At 45.6% G+C, this 17,736-nt stretch overlaps 1 protein-coding gene across 1 annotated transcript; it reads right to left on the bottom strand.

The window, feature by feature from the left end:
• Positions 1-246: 246 nt before the first annotated feature.
• Positions 247-15,730, bottom strand: LOC147123057 (tRNA methyltransferase 10 homolog A-like). Its single transcript, XM_085964652.1, has 6 exons — positions 15,562-15,730; positions 4,868-4,939; positions 3,294-3,368; positions 2,405-2,554; positions 2,079-2,184; positions 247-719 (listed from the first exon to the last, which is right to left on the bottom strand). Exons 1-6 carry the CDS (start codon positions 15,571-15,573, stop codon positions 451-453), a joined length of 684 nt encoding a protein of 227 aa, XP_085820778.1. The 5' UTR covers positions 15,574-15,730; the 3' UTR covers positions 247-450.
• Positions 15,731-17,736: the final 2,006 nt, after the last annotated feature.

Raw genomic sequence — 17,736 nt, 5'->3', positions numbered from 1 at the left:
CCGTGGAGGCTGGGTCATTAAATACATTTAAAGTAGAGATAGACACATTTTTTTCAAGATAAGGGAGTGAAGGGTTATGGGGAGCAGGCTGGGAAGTGGCTTTGAGCCCAAGATCAGCCATGATCTTATTGAATGGCGGAGCAAGCTCGAGGGGCCAAATGGCCTATTCCTGCTCTTATTTCTTATGTTCTTATAACACAATGATTTACAAAGTCCAGTAGAGTCATTAACATAGAAACAACTAGCAACCTTGCTTAAAATATTTTAAATGAATCAAATATGTTGTCCAAAAATATTTCTCTGAACTCACAGCGACTTAAGTGTCACAAGAGACAAGAGACAAATGCAAGTGTTATGAGGCCAAATCAAAAGTCCTGCCTTTGGATCATTTTCCATACAAAGTAAAACCTCGAAACAACGGTTAAAGTATTTAATCAAATAGAGACAGTGCTACGTTTCACCATCCATTTCTTCACTAATTTTTGTGTGTCTCGCTTCACAATTTAATTCACTGGGCTGCTGGTCCTCTTGTGCAAGAGCTTCCGATTCTGCTCCCCCATTCTCCGTGGAATCGCAAGTGTCAGAATCACCGTCAGGCTCATTTTGTTCGGAGCTGCCGGGCTGGCCTGCAGGAACTGCTCCTTTGCGTTGTGGCAGTATAGTGAAAAAGGCTTCCTGCCAGTTCTGCTTCTCTAAATAGGCTAGGATTATCTCAAACACTGTGGAAAGGAAAACAATCCCCATTTAGGTATCAGACGCCAGGATGGATGGGGCATTTTACTTGTGCCCGACTTTAAAGTTGTCGACACTTAGTGGAGTGGGTACGCACCGAGAAACACCGAAAGTGACTTCTGTTCTTGTTTGAAAGTATATTATGCATTAATTGTACTTGTTTGTTATCTCACTGAGCCATGTGGGTCCTAAGGGCCGGCAAGAAGATTTGTTCCCACACCTTTGCCTACATTGCTCAAGTCAACTGCATGGCCCAATGATTAGTCTCCCTTTACTCTATCGCCTCCCCCCTCCCTCATTTTCCATCCTTCTTTCCTTGTGGATAGGCATCTGTGCAAAAAGGATGCAACTGAGATTATAGACTCAGCAAATCAGATTTGTATCTCACCACTCCATCACCTTACCTTGGTGCTACAATGCGATACCTGACTTTATATTGTCATAGAATTTTACAGCACAGAAGGAGGCAATTCAGCCCATCGTGCCTGTGCCGGCTCTTTGAAATTAGTCCCACTCCCCCCGGCTCTTTCCCCATTATAATAGCAATTTTCTCCCCTTCAGGTATTTATCCAATTCCCTTCTGAAAGTTACTTCTGATTCCACCGCCTTTTCAGGCAGTGCATTCCAGATCACAACAACTCGCTGCGTAAAACTATTCTCATCTCCCCTCTGGTTCTTTTTTCAATTACCTTAAATCTGCGACTTCTGGCTACCGACCCTTCTGCAAGTTTCTCCTTATCTGCTTTGTGATTTTGAATGCCTGTATTAAATCTCCCCTTAACCTTCTCTGCTCCAAGGAGAACAATCCTAGCTTCTCTAGTCTCTCCCCATAACTGAAGTCCCTCATCCCTGGTACCATTCTAGTAAATCTCCTTTGCACCTTCTCCAAGGCCTTAGCATCTTTCCTAAAGTGCGGTGCCCAGAATTGGACACAATACTCCAGCTGAGGCCTAACCAGTGATTTATAAAGGTTTAGCATAACGTCCTTGTTTTTGTATTCTATGCCTCTATTTGTATTTCTGGAAGAAAATCTGTAATCGATATTTTCATGTCAAGTATATTTTTGCTCCCTTAACTAGATTATACTTCTGTTGATTAAAAAATGTGAAATGATTAGCGACATACTGTGTTGAACACCAGTCTTCCGCACAATAGCTTTCGGAGCACTTAAAATGTCGCGTCGGTCTCATTTTGCAAATAAAACTAATTTATAAAAAGGCCAATTTATTTGCACTGTGTCATTTAAACAAATTATTGCAGATTATCTGCACAAAACACACGAGCTGTATATTAAAAAATTACATGTCCTTATCACAGGCGAAAACTCGGCTCATTATAGCACATACCGTGATTTACAGTCAATACTTTCCGGCTATCCATTTTCACATAGTTTCCAAGAGGAAGCTGGGCATGTGCAATTCCCAACTCCAGTGCATTATTGTACGTTAGACCCTGAAATGACAGCCATGGAAAAGTCAAGATAAAGTAATGTTGAATCCATTTTCTCAAAGTGCTTAAATTTTGTTTTTATGGGACTGCAGCTGTATTGAGCAACCTTCTACAACAACTTGAATTTATATTGTACCATTAAAGGATTGCACACGGCTGCAATCTTTCAGTTATCTCTAATCACCAAATGATAGCTTTAGAGTGTGGAAGATGCGCAGAGTACCTTGTGGTGATTATGATCCACCAAGCCACCTATGATGTAAGCTTTTGTTGCATCCAGCTCATTCAGCACGTTAGGAGAATCAGAGGTGAGATAAACCAGGTCTTCCTTCTTCATTGCTTCACTGAAGTGCTCGGAGGTAACGGTGATTCCCTAACAAAGTCAAATTACAATAAAGCATGTCATTGCCATTAATAATTCAACAACAACTTGCATTTATACAGCGCCTTTAATGTAGTAAAACGCCCCAAGGCGCTTCACAGGAGCGATTATCAAACAAAATTTGACACCGAGCCACATAAGGAGATATTAGAACAGATGAGAGGTAGATTTTAAGGAGCGTCTTAAAAGGAGGAGAGACAAGTAGCGGGGCGGAGAGCTTTAGGGAGGGAATTCCAGTGCGGAGGGCCTAGGCAGCTGAAGGCACGGTCGACAATGGTGTGCCATTAAAATCATGGATGTGTAGAAGGCTAGAATTGCAGGAGCCCAGAGATCTCAGAGGGTTATATGGCTGGAAGAGGTTACAGAGACAGGGAGGGGCGAGGCCATGGAGGGATTTGAAAACGAGTATGAGAATTTTAAAATTGAGGCGTTGCCAGACTGGGAGCCAATCTAGGTCAGCGAGCACAGGGGGTGATGGGTGAGCGGGACCATATGGGCAGCAGACTTTTGGATGAGTTCAAGTTTATGGAGCGTGGAAAACTGGGAGGCCGCCCAGGAGAGCATTGGAATAGTTGCTCCACGAGTATCAACAGAGCATAATGTCTTAACACACAGCCCTACGGAAACAACAGCTCCTGATCACCTGGCCAATCACTGCTATGTTAAAAACCCGAGTCAGTGTTTCCTCGTTTCCAGTTTAACAACTATTTTGTGTGAAGTTTCTTCGTACCTTCCAGTTGACCCATCCTTTGTCATTCTCATCCATATTCTTCTTCAACTGTCCACCATGACTGGTCAAATACATCTAATGAGAAAAGAAAACTAGAATTAATACCTACTCAAAGTCCACAGTCAGGATTAAAATAAAAGAATGGCGCTGTTATTGAAGCCGGAACAAACCTCAGTTACAATGCTAGGAAGACGGTACATGATCGGGAATCTGATTGGTGTGATCAGAGCAGGAACATTAAGGAAAACAAGTGTGGTACGTGCTGGTTGGATTAGGCGGTGTGTAGTTCTGGTTTCTGGTGTGTAAAGGATAAGCTCTCGAGGCTGTTTAGTGAAGAATCCAGAAGTGAGAACAAACGTCCAAGAGGAAGGGGACAGACCTACCGCGTAACATCAAGAGGCACACTTCTAACCAGGACGGAGCAGGTGATATACTTTCTGCTTGGTTCTGTAAACTTTTGTTCATGTATTGTAATGTGTTAAGTTTTACAAGTCTTAGATAAAGTATCATTGGCCCGTAATTTCCGACAGAAGGCTTCTTGCGTGCGGATGTCTCCTATCGGAAAAAAATCTACGAACTTACCCGAGGGCTCCCAAGGTCCGGACACTTCCGCTCCTGGGCCTCTCCAAAGTCGAAATGCGCAGGGCCCACGTATCTCAGAGGCGCATGCAGTTCGCAAGTGTCCCTGGGATCACGTGGGCCAGGCCAGCCAATAGGAGAAGGGAATCTCCCTTCATACTTTTGACAGATAGACCTGTCAAATATATGAATGGAGAGCACCCCGAAAAGACACTAAAACATGAAATAAACTTTTAAAAAACCATCACATTTTTTAAATGAGTTAAAATTACATTATTAAATTTAATATTTTAAACAAAAATGTAATTTTTTGAAAAAAATAAAGTTTTTTACGGGGCTAAAAATAAACTTACCTTTTTAAAAGTATTTTTAAATTATAAATGAGTGAAAAAAAAAAAATATTTTTTACTGTTTTCAACTCTTATGCTGGTAAAAGAAGGCCTTACACCTGCTTTTACCAGGCGTAAGATTTCTAAGGGTTTTCAGCGGGCGGAGGTTCCGCAGAGGCCCTTCTGTAGGGCAGGCGTCCGATCTGTCAAGAGCATTCTTGACAGATCGGAAATGACGGTTTTCAGCGCATGCGCGTCGCATGTCCCTACGGGTGTGTACACAGCCCATACATACCTATAAGGCATCGGAAAATACGGGCCATGGTATCCAATTGGAGTTGAGTCGAATTCCCTAGAGGGGTGCAGTGGGAGTGGTCGGCTAAGTACAGAGCCACCATAACTGAATGTCTCAGTGTCTTAAGCAATTTAAAAGGCAAAACAAGAGCAATGTGGAAAAGGGAACCTCTGATCAGAAAGTTAGTTGCATTGAATACATTTTATCAGCGTTTCGTAAGAATCAGACAGCTGAACATGGACTGCTCCTGGACAAAGACTGCTGCTGGTATTTCAGGTCGGAAATGTCATGTTTAAGAGGATGATGCCATTTTCAGTTTTGTTTATTCTCGTTCTCCAGAGACGCAAATCAAAATGGACGTCAAGACTCACCTTTACAGGATGTGTTGCTTTTCGATTTTCAGCATAACACCTCTGAATCTGTTTATGCAGCTTTTTGACATCCTAAATTTAAAAAAGCAATTTTGACCATTATGCACATGCTTTAGTTTTGTACATTTAACACTGTGAAATATATCAAGGCCTCAGCAGTGAAATAGAAAAAAAAACACAATGCACTTTACACTTAAAAACTCCCATCACTTACTGTTAATTCTCACACAAAAACCATTTAATAATGGAAGAGGGGAAGAGAACGAGGGGATAACACAGCACGTTCAAAATGCAAGCACAGCGCATTCCTGTCAATTATCTGGCTGATGTTCATTTTTTATACCTGATGGGCCTTCAATAACCACAAAACTAGAAGTTATAGACTTAAACAAGTTGGCTTCTAATCACTAAGATCAGAGCTAACATCTCAACACGCCGACTGGTTCACAGGAATGAGTCATAGAGATCCTGGGATCTTTATGTAAGAGAAGTCAGGGGCGGAGCCAAGAGCCAAGACCTGGAACCTTCCAGGTTAGTCGGGAAAGAGGAAGTGAAACTATACACCGTGGGGGAGGGTAATATACATGAGTGCAAAACGAATACAGAATCAAGACAAACAGATTTCATTACATTCACCCCTTCTATAGATTTAGTCCATCGGGGTGATGTTTCTTAAAAGTTGGTATAAGTGAGTCTGTCAGGAGGTTTTGCAGTTCTCAGGGATCGGCGCAAAGCCGGTTGGGGTGCCTCTAGGGGAGTGGATTCTGGTTCCTCCGCTGTCCGGGCCTCCGCAGTGTCTTCCAGGTTATTTGCAGTGTCTTCCAGGTTAAAGTTGGGTATTGATACCTCTGGGCGTCCTGTCTCTTTGTAGTGTAGGTCTTCATCGGGTAGTCTCCCATCGTTCTCTCCGCTCCCCGAGGGAGCGAGGTCTTTTATGGAAACAGTGTCCTCTCGCCAGTCAGAGTATTTGATATAGGCGTACTGAGGGTTTGCATGGAGGAGCTGTACCTTTTCCACAAGGGGGTCCGTTTTATGGCCTCTCATGTGCTTCCGCAATAGTACTGTCCCCGGAGACGTCAGCCACGTGGGTAGAGATATGCCCGAGGGGGATTTCCGGGGGAAAACGAACATCTTTTCGTGAGGGGTAGCGTTAGTGGCAGTACATAACGGAGACCTTATGGAGTGGAGCACGTCTGGGAGGACTTCCTGCCAGCGGGAGGTCGGAAGGCCTTTTGACTTTAAGGCTAATGTGACAGCCTTCCAAACAGTAGCATTCTCCCTTTCCACTTGCCCATTACCCCGGGGGTTGTAGCTAGTGGTTCTGCTAGTGGCTATCCCCTTCGAGAGCAAGAACTGGCGCAGCTCGTCACTCATGAATGACGTCCCCCTATCGCTGTGTATGTAGTTCGGCATGCCAAACATGCAGAATAGATTACAGAGACACTTGATGACCGTGGCACTGGTCATGTCTGGGCAGGGAATGGCGAAGGGGAAGCGGGAATATTCATCAATGATACTGAGGAAGTATACGTTACGGTCGGCAGAGGGAAGGGGTCCCTTGAAGTCCAGACTTAGGCGCTCGAATGGCCGTGTGGCTTTGATAAGGTGTGCACGGTCAGGCCTGTAGAAACGAGGCTTGCATTCCGCACAGATGCGGCAGGCTCTGGTCATTGCCCTGACCTCCTCGATGGAGTGGGGCAGATTGCGGGACTTTATAAAATGGTATAGTCGGGTGACCCCTGGGTGACAGAGGTCGTTGTGGAGACCCTGTAATTTGTCCGTATGAATGCTGGCACACATTCCCCGCGATAGGGCATCTGGGGGTTCATTAAGGGCTCCCGGCCTGTACATAATATCATAGTCGAACGTGGATAGTTCGATCCTCCACCTGAGTATTTTGTCATTCTTGATTTTCCCCCTTTGTTTGTTATTAAACATGAAAGCCACCGACCGCTGGTCGGTGAGCAGGGTGAAACGTTTGCCGGCTAGGTAGTGTCTCCAGTGCCGCACTGCCTCCACTATAGCCTGTGCCTCCTTCTCGACAGAAGAGTGCCTGATTTCAGGTCCCTGAAGGGTTCGGGAGAAGAAGGCCACAGGTCTCCCAGCCTGATTGAGGGTCGCAGCTAAGGCAAAGTCTGATGCATCGCTTTCGACTTGAAAGGGAATGCATTCGTCCACTGCACACAGTGCAGCCCTTTCAATGTCCTGTTTGATACTGGTGAAAGCCTCCCGAGCTTCAGCTGATAGTGGGAAGGACGTCGATTTAATGAGGGGTCGGGCCTTATCAGAGTAATTGGGCACCCATTGGGCATAATACGAAAAAAATCCCAGGCACCTTTTTAAAGCTTTGGGATTGTGTGGCAGGGGCAGTTCCTTCAGGGGGCGTAATCGGTCAGGGTCCGGTCCAATTACCCCATCTTCCACCACACAGCCGAGGATACAGAGACGGGTTGTGTTGAAGACACATTTGTCTTCGTTGTAGGTTAGATTCAGCTTTAGGGCAGTTTTTAAAAATCTCGCAAGATTTAGATCGTGGTCTTGCTGGTTGTGCCCGCAGATAGTGACATTGTCCAGATAGGGGTAGGTAGCTTGTAGTTTATTCTCGTCAACCATGCAGTCCATCTCATGTTGGAAGACCGAGACCCCATTTGTTACCCCGAAGGGCACTCTGAGAAAATGGTAGAGGCGCCCGTTCGCCTCGAAGGCGGTGTATGGGCAGTCCTCCGTTCTAATGGGGAGCTGGTGATACGCGGATTTGAGGTCGATAGTCGAGAAGACTCGGTATTGCGCAATCTGGTTGACCATTTCTGATATGCGGGGTAAAGGGTAGGCGTCCAGCTGGGTATAAATATTAACAGTCTGGCTGTAGTCAATTACCATCCGTTTCTTTTCGCTATTTTTAACTATGACTACTTGGGCACGCCACGGGCTGGTACTGCATTCAATAATGCCTTCCCGCAGGAGTCTGTCCACTTCCACCTTGATAAAGTGTCTGTCTTCCAGAGTGTACCGTCTACTTTTGGTCGCTACGGGCCTACAGTTCGGAGCGAGATTAGCGAATAAAGAGGGCGGGCTGATTTTTAAGGTTGATAGGCCACAGACTGTGAGTGGCGGCTGGGACCCGCCCTATGCTAGCGTGACACTTTCGTGGTGGCACTGGAAGTCCAGGCCCAAGATTACATTAACACAGAGTTCTGGCATCACGAGGAGTTTAAAATCCTTGTAGTCCGTGCCTTTTACAGTCAGTGTTACCACACAGTAGCCCAAAATGTCCGAAGTGTGGGGCTTAGCAGCCATAGCAATTCTGCTCCGTGTAGGGGTTACCGTTAATGAGTGCCGCCGTACCAGGCTAGGGTGGATAAAACTCTCGGTACTCCCACAGTCAATTAAACATTTCGTTAAATTCCCGTTTACCTGTATGTCCATCATGGATTTTGTCAACGGGTGTGGCCTGGATTGATCCACCGTGATCGAAGCCACTGTTAGGCCCTGGGCGGCCGTTGAGTCGGGAAAAGATGGCGGATCCCAAGATGGCGGCCCGCACAGCACGCACGAGGCGGTGACGGAGTTGGAAATCGGATTCCCCCTGCAGACTTTGCTAAAATGCCCCTTATTCTTACATTTGAAGCATGTAGCGTCCTTCGCTGGGCATCGTTGTCTGGGGTGCTTGGCCTGGCCGCAGAAGTAGCATTTCGGGCCTCGAGACATTGCCGCTGTAGTAGGACTCCTGGGTGAACTTCTGTGTGGGGACTCCGGCGGCGTAGAGCTGGTCGGAGACCTGGATGGGGAAAATGGCTGATTCCAAGATGGCGGCCCCCTCGGCGCGCACGAGGCGGTGAGGGCCGCATGGCCGGAAGAATAAGAGTCAGAGTTTCTTTGGGCCACGTCCAGCGATTGCACAGTGGCCACTGCCTTTTTTAAGTCCAGGACCTCCTTCTCCAGCAGTCTCTGCCGGATATAATTCGATTTGAGGCCCGTGATGAAGGAATCGTGGACCAATTCATCAGAGTACGCGTTGGCCGTCACGGCCTTGCAGTTACAGTCCCAGACCAGGTCCTTTAGGCCCTGTAAGAAATCGTCCATTGATTCCTCTGGTCGCTGCCTGCGTGTAGCCAGATGTCTGGCGTACACTTCGTTTACCGGCCTCTGGTATTGGGCCTTCAGGATAGTGATGGCCTCCGTGTAAGAGGTGGCGTCCCGGATGAACGAATAAATCCGATGACTTACGCGAGTAGTCAGCAGACTCAGTTTATCTACCTCGCTAGCGGATGAGGCCTCCGCGAAGAGTTCGAAGCATTTGAGCCAGTGTCCAAATTGATTTGATGCTTCAGCAGAATGTGGATCCAAGTCCAGACGCTCTGGTTTTAGGAGTCGATCCATCCTAGTATTCTTTAGTGATTAAAATTGATGGGCCTTCAATAACCACAAAACTAGAAGTTATAGACTTAAACAAGTTGGCTTTTAATCACTAAGATCAGAGCTAACATCTCAACACGCCGACTGGTTCACAGGAATGAGTCAAACAGATCCTGGGATCTTTATGTAAGAGAAGTCAGGGGCAGAGCAAAGAGCCAAGACCTGGAACCTTCCAGGTTAGTCGGGAAAGAGGAAGTGAAACTATACACCGTGGGGGAGGGTAATATACATGAGTGCAAAACGAATACAGAATCAAGACAAACAGATTTCATTACAATACCCATACCAGGAGCACAACCTTAAAAGATCACTTAAAACTGCTGTGAGAAACTTTGTTATTTGGAAAATGTAGTACCTTCAGTGGTGTGGACGGGGCTACAGGCTGCAATTATGAACACTGCAGGAGAAGGAACGTCGGAGGCAACCTTTTATTTAGAAGTGCTCCTTTTCTACAAGAAGACATCAGACTTTTTTTGGTGAGCGTTTATTTTCTTTTACACAAAAAAAGTGAGTAATATAAACAAAAAATACTTTCTCGAGACTTCCCTTTCCCACCAACAGAAACATCACCCAAATATCCAGCTTTGCAGATTTCAGTCATAAAACGTGAAACTTTTTGATTCCTGTTAAGTCCGTGAATGATTGAGACACGGACTAGCAGGAGAGAAACAAACAAGTCTTTACTGGTGGAAGGCATAAATGAATCTAACAAAACAGAGGCTCTCTAGCACCTTTTATACAGGGGTGGTCACTGCCGGTATTGCAGTCTGAGACCAGTTATTCTCTTAAAGGTACATACACAACAATTCCTCCCCTTTTAGATAAACAGTACATAACATTCATTTAACACTAATGATAACGAATTACAATCACAATTACTGTTGCTAGATACATTGGTTAAGTTTAAGCAATTATAAGTTCAGTCTTTGAGGAGGCTTCCTGATTCTGTCTGGATAACGCCTCTTTGGAGTATCAGGTTCTTCTGGCAATGTTGAGTCGAAATCAATGTCGTTGTTTGGTTCATCTATTTCCAATATTACCGGTTCTGCGGTAGCTGCAATTGGAACGTCGATTTCATTACCAGGTGTATCAGATCATGGTGTGGAGTTGACGTTTTCCAGTGACTCTAGAATCTGGTCAGCATGGCGTCTTACAATGCTCTCCCCAACGTCCACGGTATACATGAGAGGTCCTTGTCGTGTACAAATCGTTCCTGGCTGCCATTTCTCAGTGCGGTAGTCCCGGGCCAAAACTGGTTGACCTATCTTAAAACTCCTGGTCGGCCTTTCATTCATATTCTGAAACTGCCTGTTCTCCACATCTCTTCGGACGTTTGGCTTAACCAAATCCAAGCGGCATCGTAGTCTTCGATTGAAGAACATCATGGCTGGCGTTTGGTTGGTAACCGCATGTGTCGCATTCCGGTAGGCAAACAAGAAGTTGTCCACCTTGTGTTGTAGGGGTATATCTTCATTACACATTGCCTTGATAGCCTTCTTGAATGTTTGGACAAACCTCTCGGCCAATCCATTAGTGGCTGGATGATATGGGGCAGATGTGTAATGCTTAACACCATTGTTCTTTAAAAACCTCCGGAACTCTTCAGACACAAACTGTGGTCCATTGTCAGAGCAAATCTGTTCAGGCAGCCCATTCCTAGCGAATATGGTTCGTAAAACTGCGATAGTTTTTTCCATGGTGGTTGAGGACATTTTTATTACCTCTGGCCACTTTGAATGTGCATCCACCGCAATTAAAAACATCGAGTCCATGAAGGGACCAGCAAAATCAATGTGCACCCTTTGCCATGGGGATGAGGGCCACTCCCATGGATGCAGAGGAGCTTGTGGTGGGGCGTTTTGGACCTTCTGGCATCCTGCACAGCTCTTGGTCATCTCTTCGATTTCTCTATCGATTCCCGGCCACCACACAAACGCTCTAGCTAAGTTCTTCATTTTTACCCCACCCAGATGACCCTCATGAAGCTCATTGAGCACTCTATCCGTCAACTTAGGTGGAATTACTACTCTGGATCCACACATCAAGGTTCCTCTGCACACTGACAGCTGTTCTCTTCTTGACGAAAATGCTGGCAGCAGTGGTTCGCCATGTGCTGGCCATCCCTTCACCGTTAAATCATAGACCCGTGATAGTGTCGGGTCATTCCGTGTTTCCTTTTCTATGTTTGCATTCGTCACAGGGAGACATTCGACTGTGGTCGAGTGGAATAACTCCATTGGATCCACTGCAAGGTCGTCTTCTTCCACCGTCGGCAGCGGTAGACGTGACAATCCATCAGCATTTCCATGCTGTTTAGTTCCCCTGTACTCGATGTCATATTGGTGTGCCCCTAGGAAAAGGGACCACCTCTGCAGCCGTTGTGCTGTCATTATCGGTACGCCCTTCTGAGGGTTGAAAATGGAGACAAGAGGTTGATGATCGGTTAGTAGAGTAAATTTTTGACCGTGCAGATAGTGATTGAACTTCTTCACCCCCCCACACTAGGCTGAGGGCCTCTCTGTCAATCTGGGCGTAGTTACGCTCGGCAGAAGTTAACGAGCGTGACGCAAAAGCTATCGGCCTCTCCAAACCATCAAGGAATTTATGTGACAGTACCGCCCCAATGCCGTAGGGAGACGCATCACATGCCAGCCTGATTGGCAGTGCTGGGTTGTAGTGAGCCAATACTTCCTTCGAAGTGATTAAGTCCTTACTCTTCTGAAAAGCACGTTTACAATCATCGCTCCATTTCCATGCTACCCCCGTTCGTAGCAGGGCATTCAGTGGATGCAGAATTGTCGACAAATTCGGCAAAAACTTATGATAGTAATTCACCAACCCGAGGAATGACCTCAGTTGCGACACATTTTCAGGCGCTGGGGCCTTAACAACCGCTTCAATTTTGTCAGGGGACTTATGTAACCCCTCTTCATCGATCACGTGGCCACAATACGATATCTGTTTCTTGAAAAATTCGCACTTGGGACGGTTGGCTCGCAGCCCATGTTCCCGTAGTCTAGTGAGCACCTGTTCTAGGTTGTTAAGGTGTTCACTGTCATCTTCACCTGTTACAAGGATGTCGTCCAAGTAACACTGAGTCCCCGGAATCCCTTGCAGGACTTGTTCCATCGCTCTTTGCCATATCGCCGGAGCCGATGCTACTCCGAATACCAATCGATGATACTGGTAAAGACCTTTGTGAGTGTTTATCGTGAGATACTTCCTAGAAGACTCTTCAACCTCCATCTGCAAATATGCTTGTGCTAGGTCAATTTTTGTAAAACGCTTCCCTCCAGACAGTGAGGCGAAGATGTCTTCTATCCTTGGAAGAGGATATTGTACTGTGTGAAGGACAGGGTTCACCGTCACCTTGAAATCCCCACAGATGCGAATCTTCCTTGGCTCTCCAGACTTATTGCTTAACGTTTTCTTCATGACAGGAACGATGGGTGTCGCCCACTCGCTCCAGTCGACCTTAGACAACACGCCCGCCTTCTCCAGATTCTCCAGCTCTGCCTCGACGGCTGGACGAATTGCATATGGTACCGGTCTCGCTTTGAAAAACTTGGGAACTGCATTCTCTTCTATTTTTAACGAGGCGGTTACGCCTTTAAGCGTGCCCAGTTCTTGTTGAAATACCTCTTTGGCGTTAGCTAAGATTGTTGACAATCGTCCAGGAGTGACGTCTTCATCTTTTTTACCGTCCACCGTCATTGCATGAATGGAATGCCAATCTAAGTTTATCTTCCTGATCCATTCCCGTCCCAATAATGGTGGTCCACCATTTGGCAGTATGTAGAGATACAATTTCCGTATTTTCTTGCCGTTGTATTCGACAGGCACCCTTATTTTTCCTCTGGGGTATAGTTTTTGCCCCGTATACGTCGTTAAGACGATGGATGTCTCTCTCAAGGGTATGTGTGAAAATAGCCGCTCATAGTCTCATCGATTCATGACGGTTAGCGCTGATCCTGTATCCAATTCCATTTTAACTTGGGACCCTGCTATCGTGAGGGTGACCCAAATGGTTCGGTGATCCTCTTTTGCGATTACATTGTGAAGTTTGAGACAGCTTAATCTCCTGTTCTCGGATTCACTATCGCTCATCTGGTCTTCGGAACTACTGTCCGTCATCTTTTGTACTTTCTTGTACGGTTCCTTAGTAGCCTTTTTGTTGTTGCTGGTCTTCTTCCCAGACCTACAAACTCGTGCAATGTGTCCAATCTTCCCGCATTGTCTGCATATTTTGTCTTTGGACCAGCAGTCCTTCTGGTCATGGTTAGTTCTGCTGCAGCGATAACATTTTGCAAATCCCCGTGTCATTTCGTGGGTGCTGTATTCCTGTGGTTTTTGTTGAATTTCTGCAGCTCCCCTGGCTGCTGCTTCATACGATACTGCCACGCTGAAAGCCTTATCTAGCGTCAGCTCTTTTTCTGCGAGTAACTTCTTCTGTGTTCCTTCACTCAGGAGTCCACAGACAAATTTGTCCCGTAGGGTATCTGCCAGTCCTGCTCCGAACTGGCAGTGCTTTGATAGCTTGCGTAGTTCCGTAAGATACTCAGCATTGCTCTCATCTTTGTGCTGAGTTCTCCTGTGGAATTTAAATCTTTCTGCTATCAACAGCGGTGCAGGGTTTAAGTGCTCCTGTAGAACAGCAACAATTTCGTTAAAACTCTTCGCCTTCGGTTTGGCTGGAGTAATCAGATCCCGCAATAGGCCATACGTTCTAGCGCCCATTAAGTTTAGCAATATTTCCCCTCCGCTATTTCATTTGCCTCGAAATATACCTCGACTCTTTCCACATACGTGGTCCAGTCCTCTAATGTATTATCAAAAGCAGTGATACAGCCAGTCTTCGGCATCTTGCAAATCTAAAATGGCGCCTCCCGCGCTTTGCCTTCTTCCCCGATTTAACAAAATGGTGCCTCCCGCGCTTTGTCTTCTTCCCCGCTGTTGTTAGCGCTGCTTTCCACGGTTTCCTGCACGTTAAATATTAATTTGTTTTCTTTTATTATCTTCCCGTCGTGGAGCGGACCCTCTGGGACACTTCCCTCCCTCTTCTGAGGTCCGAACGCTGCCCAGCTTCGAAACACCGGCTGCGCCCTGTATGCTCCACCCTCTCTCTCTCTCCTTGCTTCCCGACTCGCTGCCCAGCCCCGTTGCAGCCCAGGAAGGATCAGAGCACTACCTGCCACCAGCCCGATTAGCTGGGAAACCACGGACCGAGGAACCCAGCCTGGCTCTGGAAAGTCGCTCCTGCAAAGCCTTGAACCCGATGATTGACGGTCGACACCCGTTCCTCGAGCTTCAATGGACTGTTTTTTTTTCTTCCGACCTTCAACGTTGTCGGAGCTGCTGCTGAGTTGCAGGTAAGTTCTTTCTACCTCGTCGCCAGTGTTAAGTCCGTGAATGATTGAGACACGGACTAGCAGGAGAGAAACAAACAAGTCTTTACTGGTGGAAGGCATAAACGAATCTAACAAAACAGAGGCTCTCTAGCGCCTTTTATACAGGGGTGGTCACTGCCGGTATTGCAATCTGAGACCAGTTATTCTCTTAAAGGTACATACACAACAATTCCCATTCTATGCATTTCTTCCTTCCTTCTCCCCTACCTCATGGACAGCTGCAGAAAAATGTAAAATCTCACATGGAATCATGGGCATAAACTACATCTCACTGCAATACGTCACTGCCTTACCATCTCTTTCGCCCTCGATACTCAAAAAACAAAATTTAAGATAGTGTGTCAACAGTACTGTGCTGTGTACAGTTCTGGCTTCCATATTACAAAAAGGATAGAGGCACTGGAGAAAGTGCAAAAAAGATTTACAAGGATGACACCAGAGTAGACTGAACAGGCTGGGGCTCCTTTTTCTAGAAAAGAAAAGGATAAGGGGTGACCCGATAGAGGTCTTTAAAATAATGAAGGGGTTTGATAGGGTAGACGTAGAGAATGTGTTTCCACTTGTGGGGGAGACTAGAACTAGGGTCCATAATTAAAAGATAACTAATAAATCCAATAGGGAATTCAGGAGAAACTTCTTTACCCAGAGAGAGGTTAGAATGTGGAACTTGCTACCACATGGGGTAGTTGAAGTGAATAGCATTGATGCCTTTAAGGGGAAGCTAGATAAGTACATGATGGAGAAAGGAATAGAAGGATATGAGGAGGCGCGTGTGGAGCAAAAATACCAGCATAGACCTGATGGACCGAAAGGCCTGTTACTGTGCTATAATTTCTATGTAACTACTATGCAACTTTCACTCTTCCTCACCTTCAACACCATTGAACTATCAAAGCTGCAATCCAGCACTACACGAACATTACTTGGAGTGACATCTCTCTTGAAGCGTTTCCTGGCAGACTCTTCATTCCCATCCTCGCTCTGAGTTTGACGTTCTAGTCTTCTTTTAAGCTTCTTCTCTTTACGTTTTTGCCTAATCCCAGAGGAAGAGAAAGATTAGTGGAAAGTGATTAGTTTAGAATTTTAATTGTACTGTTAATGAGTAAAAGATGGTGCTAGCATGGCTACTTCTGATCATTCAATATATCCATGCAGATATTTTAATGAGTACTGTCTAAAATAAATGGACCCAATTTTAAGCATCTAACACACAAGGCTAGTGTGATCTCATGTTCCTGACATGTGGCAGAACCTCCAGATAATTCAAACCCTTGGGGTTTGTCATGAATTGTTACTTTCTCCTGTCGACATATTACAGAAAGCACTGCACCGAAGTCTCAAAAATGTTTATTATGTGTGAATGCAATAATGAGGGGCTACTAAAAATGGAAAGCAGAAAGAATGGGGGATGGGAAGGGTAAATTGATCAAGTAGAATTAATGGCCTGGATTTTGTGGTAGAAATAACAGTGACGCTATCAGCGCTCACCATTATTATGGAGTAAATCGGACAGCAATTTCTGGCAACTGCACATGCGCAATTAAATGTGGCTGTCCGAGTTGTCCTGTTCTTCCACAAGCTTTGCTACACCTGTACCTCGCCCAGAGACTCGGCATTGAAAGACACATGGAGTTGTGGGACTTGCGTGATCGATACCCACTAAACACAGCAGAAAAAGTTAGGGCTTGCCTATTCATGAATTTTTAATGGCGTGATCAATCTTAATTACTGCCAAACAATCTCTCTGGTTGTCACAGAAAAATGGGCGGAAATCACAAAATTCGATCCTTAAGTGCCAGCCGTGGTTCAGCTGGTAGCACTTTCGCCTCTGAGTCAGAAGATTGCGGTTCCAGTCCCACTCCAGAGACTCGAACACAAAAATCTAGGCTGACACTGCAGTGCAGTACTGAGAGAGTGCTGCACTGTCGGAGATGCCGTTTTTCAAATGAGACCGTCTGCTCTCTCAGGTGGACGTAAAAGATCCTATGGCACCATTCGAAGAAGAGCTGGGGAGTTATCCCCAGTGTCCTGGCCAATATTTATTCCTCAACCAACACCGCTAAAAATGGATTATTTGGTCATTATCACATTGCTGTTTGTGGGAGCTTGCTGTGCGCAAATTGGCTGCCATGTTTCCTACATTACAACAGCGACTACACTTTAAAAAGTGTAAGGAAGTTATGATGAACCTGGTTTCAGCCTCAACTGGAGTATTGTGTCCAATTCTAGGCACCACACTTTAGGAAGGATGTGAAGGCCTTAGAGGGTGCAAAAAAGATTTACAAGAATCGTTGCAGGGATGAGGGACTTCAGTTACATGGATAGACTGGAGAAGCTGAGATTGTTCTCCTTAGAGCAGAGAAGGTTGAGAGGAGATTTGATAGAGGTGTTCAAAATCATGAGGGGTCTGGACAGAGTAGATAGAGAGAAACTGTTCCCATTGGCGGAAGGGTCGAGAACCAGAGGACACAGATTTAAGGTGATTGACAAAAGAACCAAAGGCGACATGAGGAAAAACTTTTTTATGCAGAGTGTTTATGGTCTGGAATGCACTGCCCGAAAGGGTGGTGGAGGCAGATTCAATCGTGGTTTTTAAAAGGGAATTGGATAAGTAACTGGAGGAAAAATAATTGCAGGGCTACGGGGAAAGGGCAGGGGAGTGGGACTAGCTGAAGTGCTCTTGCAGAGAGCTGGCACGGGCTCGACAGGCCGAATGGCCTCCTTCTGTGCAGTAACCATTCTATGATTCTAAGTACTTCATTAGCTATATTCAATTCAATTCAATTCAATTCAATTTTATTTGTCATATATGCAGCAGACGTGTGTACTGCACAATGAAATGTTGATTTTTACGAGTCCTCCCAACATTGGAATAAATATGGCATAACAATGATAAAAATACTAATAGAAATACTAATAGAAAGACAGTAATAATAAATAAAACAACAGTAATAAATAAATGAATCGTTCACGAGTCTTATGGCCTGGGGGTAGAAGCTGTTTCGAAACCTGTTGGTACAAGACCGTATGCTTTGGTATCTCTTA

Source organism: Somniosus microcephalus, chromosome 2 (genome assembly GCF_052327205.1).
Source record: "Somniosus microcephalus isolate GS21.2 chromosome 2, FLI_Smic_1.0, whole genome shotgun sequence".
NCBI classification, from domain to species: domain Eukaryota; kingdom Metazoa; phylum Chordata; class Chondrichthyes; order Squaliformes; family Somniosidae; genus Somniosus; species Somniosus microcephalus.
The sequence above is the reverse complement of the archived record's forward strand: the minus strand, read 5'-3'. Positions and strand labels throughout refer to the sequence as shown.

Coding starts and splice junctions, on each gene's coding strand:
- LOC147123057 (XM_085964652.1), bottom strand. Junction 2,555..3,293: donor AAGGATGGGTCAACTGGAAG/GTACGAAGAAAC, acceptor TGACTTTGTTAG/GGAATCACCGTTACCTCCGA. Junction 2,185..2,404: donor TGGATCATAATCACCACAAG/GTACTCTGCGCA, acceptor CTGTCATTTCAG/GGTCTAACGTACAATAATGC.